General features: G+C 43.1%; 1 protein-coding gene across 5 annotated transcripts in view; it reads right to left on the bottom strand.

Annotated features, from left to right (window-relative positions):
* The window catches only part of dst (dystonin), a 536191-nt gene that overhangs the window by 243340 nt on the left and 286851 nt on the right, over positions 1–6000 (bottom strand). For all 5 annotated transcript variants that reach the window (XM_048596444.1, XM_048596445.1, XM_048596443.1 and 2 more), the window contains one exon: positions 1418–1506. In XM_048596444.1, the coding sequence (XP_048452401.1) occupies positions 1418–1506 (89 nt within the window). The remainder of the gene's footprint in view (positions 1–1417; positions 1507–6000) is intronic.

Here is a 6000-nt window from a genome sequence, read left to right as displayed (position 1 = left end):
GGACCCAAAACGTTAACTCTGTTTTCTCCTTCACAGATGCTGCCAGACCTGCTGAGCTTTTCCAGCAACTTTGTTTTTGTTCCTGCTATATCTAATAGCCTCTTGAATACATTCAATATTTTGGCATCAACTACCGCCTGTGGTAATGAATTCCACAGGCTCACCACTCTTTTGGTGAAGAAATGTCTCCTCACCTCTGTCCTAAATGGTCTACACTGAATCCTCATACAATGACTCCTGGTTCTGGACACACCCATCATCGGGAACATCCTCCCTGCATCTCCCCTGTCCAGCCCTGTTAGAATTTTATAAGTTTCTATGTGATCCCCTCTCATTTGTCTGAATTCCAGCAAAAACAATCCCAACCTAGTCAATCTCTCCTCATACGTCAGACCCACCAACCCTGGAATCAGCCTGGTAAACCTTCACAGTACTTCCTCAAGAGTAAGAGCATCCTTTCTCAGAAAAGGAGACCAAAACTGCTCACAATATTCTAGGCATGGCCTCACTAAGGCCCTATATAACTGCAATAACACATCCCTGCTCCTATGCTCAAAACCTCTCGTAATGAAGACCAACATACTATTTGCCTTCTTTACCGCCAGCTGCATCTGCATGCTTACCTTCAGCAACTGGTGCACAAGGCAAACCAGGTTCCACTGTACATTCCCCTCTCCCAATTTACAGCCATTTAGGCAGTAATCTGCCTTCTTGTTTTTGCTTCCAAAGTGAATAGCCTCACATTTATCCAAATTATGCTGCATCTGCCATTGAGTTGCCCACTTAACCAACCTGTCAAGATCACACTGAAGGATCTCTGCATCCTCATCACAGTTCACCCTCCCACCCAACTTGGTATCATCTGCAAACTTGGAGATGTTACGTTTTGCTCCCTCATCCAAATCATTAATACATATGGTGAATGGCTGTGGTCCCAGCACCGATCCCTGGTTACTGAAAACAAACTGGGACTATTGTATTGCAATTGTACACAGCGATCCTATTAATAAGGACTTTCTGCCCAAATGGGCTGAGAATAAAAGCTCACAACATGGGCAAAAATCAGGCAAAGATCTAGTTAGCATCTATCTTAATTGAAACAGAAAAATGCTGCAGAAACTCAGCAGGTTAGGCAGTGTCTTTGGAGCAAGAAAAAAGAGTTAATGTTTTGAGCACAATATGACTCTTCTTCAGAACACAAAGGGGTTGGAAAACAATAGTTTTTATGCTGTTAAGAAAGGGGAAGGGGCATTGAGTGGAAGAGATTGTGAGGGTGCCCAGTGCAAAAGCAAAGGTTGCAAACAGTGGTGAAGGAGATAGAGATGGGTCCTATTTTCTCCTTTTCATATGCTCATTCACACCCGTTATACATTTCTATTAACTCTTGAATATTGCCAGATGGAAAGAATAAACTAACTTGTCACTGTGCTTAGCCAAGAATATCTGCGTCGTGTGAATAGCTTCAGCAATCTCTTCTTTCTTGTTCGACAATTCCACATAAAGCATCTGGAACAAATAAGGGATAACAATGGGGTCGTTATCAAACAGGGAGGATAACAAAAGCTCACATATTTCCCTCAAAGACATCCACTGAAAACGCACCAACCGTTTAATGCTGATGTGAGGAACCATTTCTACACACAAAGGGATGTGGAAATCTGGAACTATTACCACACCTTAAGAATCTGTTGAGGCTGTCAATTGAGCGTTTAAAATCTGTGATAAATACACCTGACAAACAAAAATCTATCAACTGGTATGCAACCAGAAGGGTAGATAGAGTTAAGATATAGATCAGACACACTTCAGCTGAATAGGAGAACAGGCTCGAGAAACTGAACGGCCTTTTCCTGTTGAATTAAGGGGGATTTTGTGGGATGGGGACTGCGGGGGGAGAAGGTTATTTCTCCAAAAGTGAATTGCATGAGTAACTGAAGAGGAAGAATGTTCCTACAGGAATGTTCAGGGCTACTAATTTCATAGCTCTTTCAAAGAGGAAAGGTGGGTGAAATAACCTCCTTCTGCGCGGTTTTCCATCATTAGTCTAAAATAGTAAGGTATTACCATCATCATTGTTGAAAAATATTCGGACATGGCGTCTGATGATCGTTTCTGCCACCTCCAGCAAGATGCCACCACCAGACACATATTCCCCTCCCCTCCCTTGTCCGCCTTCTGCAGGGACCGTTCCCTCCGGGACACCCTGGTCCATACTTCCTTCACCCCCAGCACCTCCCCACAGCCCTACGGCACCTTCCCCTGTAACCGGCGAAGGTGCAACACCTACGCATTTATCTCCTCCCTCCCCAGTATCCAAGGGCCCAAACATACCTTCCAGGTGAAGCAACACTTCACCTGCACTTCCAAGAATCTAGTCTCCTGCATTCGCTGCTCACAACGTGGTCTCCTCTACACTGGGGAAACGAAGCGTAGATTTGGCGACCGCTTCGCAGAACATCTACGTTCTGCTCACAAAAAATACCCTGAACTACCTGTTGCCTGCCACTTTAATGCACCACCTTGCTCCCTGGCCAACATCTCTGTCTCCGGCTTGCTACAATGTTCCAGTGAAGCCCAGCGCAAGCTGGAGGAACAACACCTCATTTTCCGCTTGGGGACCCTACAGCCCTCTGGACTCAATATTGAGTTCAATAATTTTAGGGCCTAAACTCTCTGATGTCCCGGCCCCCCACCCCACACAGCAGGCCTTGTTACCACATAGCCTGCCACTACACACCCCCTGTTGTTAGTCACTAACAGTCCCCATTAACAACTATTCACCCTCCCAGCCTGATCGTTAGCAACTCCTTTGTCTGTCCAACTGTCTTTCTCTCTCTTTGGGCTCTATCCTATCATTTACTCCCTACTCCCTACCCCACCCACCTCTCTATTTTCTGCATATAAACTGACGTTTTCCCAGCCACCATCAGTTCTGAGGAAGGGTCACCGGACCCGAAACGTTAACTCTGTTTTCTCCTCCACAGATGCTGCGAGACCTGCTGAGCTTTTCCAGCAACTTTGTTTTTGTTCCTGATTTACAGCATCCACAATTCTTTTGGTTCTTATTTTGAAAAATATTCTCTACTGAGCAGTGCAGTGGAGTGATAGTAATGAGGTCAGCCAGGTAGATCTCATGTAATATGCATTCCCTGATTGATGCTGTTAATCTGATCCAATCAGGGAGCCCTGGGTGACAGATATAAACAGTAGTGTCAGAGGCTCTGTTCACTCTGAGAGGTGGCTCTGAGGAAACTGGATCAGTGTCAGAGACTTTCCATGTTTAAACAAAACGTAACTTGGTGACAGGATACAGCTCTCCATGGAGTTATTTCAGCAGGGTGGAAAACTAGCCCAGAAGACAGCATTTTAAAGAAGTAACCCTTGCCAGTGCACAAGTTCAGCAGTGATATAGCTGAAATAGATTTCCTCAGGAATTTAGGCACGACCAAATTTACAAGAATTGAGATATCTGAAGTGGGTGAAAGACTCGGCAGGAAGTCAGTGAGCAAGTGTCTCAACTGGCTAAACAGACAATATTATCCTTTCTTTCTCTGGGTCATTGAACAAAGAACAGTTAGTTACAGCATTTGGTTTGAAACCAAAACCAAACACTAGTTTCTCACATATCAGCTGCAAACCATTGACAAATTTCGGTTAATATTACTTTGAGCTGCTTAGTAGGGGTGAATGACCACTTTCTTGGTTTTACCCATCCCAAATCCACCACTGGGAGAGATTTTCCCTGTTTGGTGATGAAAGAAGAAACCTACATCTTTCTATTATAGGAAAGCAAAGTTCACACAGTTATTTTTCTACGAATCCACAACAAAAAACAGTAATAGTGCGGATCTAGGCCACTCTAAGTAAATTTGTGACACAAAAGGAAGTGAATCATAAAACAATGAAATATGGAAAGAGGCTATTTAGCTAATTTTGCCTCTTTGGAGTGTCTATCCCATTACCCATTCTTTTCCAATAGCCAATTTCCCTTTTATTATTTAGCCAATCATCTTTGGAACGCTATTCTTAAAATTTGAGAAATTAAAGTAGAAATAGGCCTCTTGTTCTAAAGACCTTACTTCCCAAAGCCCAATCACTTCATTCAGTAGACAGATTTGACTATTTGAAAATACACTTATGGATTGGCATTCAAAATGAAAACTGAATTTACATTCACACGCAGAACCCTGTTATTTGCAGGCAAAAAATGAAACTGTCCATACATTGCACTTTTTTAATTGAAGGATTTAATATGGGGAGGCAATGGCCTTGTGGTATTATCGTTGGACTGTTAATCCAGAGACCCAGATAATGTTCTGGGGATCCGTTTTCAAATCCCATCACAGCAGATGGTGGAATTTGAATTCAATTAATAAAAAATATCTGGAATTAAGAATCTAATGTTGACCATGAACCCATTGTTGATTGTTGGAAAAATCCATCTGGTTCATTAATGTCCTTTAGGGAAGGAAACTGCTATCCTTACCTGGTATGGCCTACATGTGACTCCAGACCCACAGCAATGTGGTTGACTCTAAACTGCCCTCTGGGCAATTAGGGATGGGCAATAAATGCTGCCTGGTCAGTGATGCCCTCATTCCGTAAATGAATAAAGAAACAAAAAATTGAAGAAGGGAAAATCCAAATTGCTAATCTCTGCTGCACTCCCCATACACAAACCAATCACTGACTGCACTGACAAATCAGAGTCTCCCTGCCCGGTCTGAAGAGAAAGCAAGATGGCCACAAAGGGATATAATTAGAACATAGAACATTACAGCGCAGTACAGGACCTTCGGCCCTCGATGTTGCACCGACCTGTGGAACCAATCTGAAGCCCATCTAACCTAAACTATTCCATTATCATCCATATAGACAGGTTAAGTGAGTGGACAAAGATCTGGCAAATGGATAGTAATGTGGGAGAATATGAGATTGTCCATTTTGGAGAAAGAGTAAAGTAGAAGCTTATTATCTGACTGGTGAAAGGTTGAGGAGCTCTGAGTCGCAGAGGGATCTGGATGTCCGAGTGCATGAATCACAAAAGGCTAACATGTAGGTACAGTAACTAGAATGTTACTGTTTATTATGGGGGAATTCAATACAAAAGTAGAGAGGTTATGCTTCGGTTAAGAATTATTAAGAACTGCCGATGCTGGAGTCAGAGAAAACACAGTGTAGAGCTGGATGAACACAGCAGGCCAGGCAGCATCAGAGGAGCAGGAAAGCTGACGTTTCGGGTCAGGACCCTTCTTTAGAAAAAAAAGAAGGGTCCCGGCCTGAAACGTCAGCTTTCCTGCTCCTCTGATGCTGCCTGGCATGCTGTGTTCCACCAGCTCCACACTGTGTTATCTATGCTTCAGTTATACAGGGCACTGGTGAGAGTACATATGGAGTACTGTGTGCAGCCCTAGTCACTGTACTTTCAGAAGGATGTTAATGTGTTGTAAACAGCTCAGGGAAGGTTTACCAGACTAATACCTTGGATGGGCAGTTTGTCTTATGAGGAATGTTTGATCAGAACAGTCTTGTATCCACTGGAGTTTTGAAGTGTATGGAGCAACTCAGTTGAAACATACAATATCCTGAAGGGTCTCAATGGGATGTGGAAAGGATGTTTCTTGTTGTGAGAGAATCTAAATCTACAGGTCACTGTTTAACAACAAGGGGTTGATCAATTAAAACAGAGATAAGGAAAAATGTTTTCTCACAGGACTTGAGAATCAGAGTCCTTGAATAGTTTTAAGATAGAGGTAGATTGATTCTTGATAGGCAAAGGAGTGAAAGGTTATTGGTGGTAGGTGGGGATGGGAATAAGGATTTTTCCTGATGGTGGAGTAAGATTGAGGGGCCATGTAGCCTCCTTCTGCTCACAATTCACATGTTCCTAATCAACTAGGACTGACAGTGAATAGTTGTGGCTACATCTCCATATGGATCAACCAATTAGCACCTTTTTCTCATTCTGTATCCTCTTTCTAGTTTTTGTTTCGTATACTC

The sequence above is a fragment of the Rhincodon typus genome, chromosome 5 (assembly GCF_021869965.1).
Source record: "Rhincodon typus isolate 14 chromosome 5, sRhiTyp1.1, whole genome shotgun sequence".
Taxonomy (NCBI): Eukaryota; Metazoa; Chordata; class Chondrichthyes; order Orectolobiformes; family Rhincodontidae; genus Rhincodon; species Rhincodon typus.
Note: the sequence above shows the minus strand (reverse complement) of the source record. Positions and strands in the feature narration are given on the sequence as shown.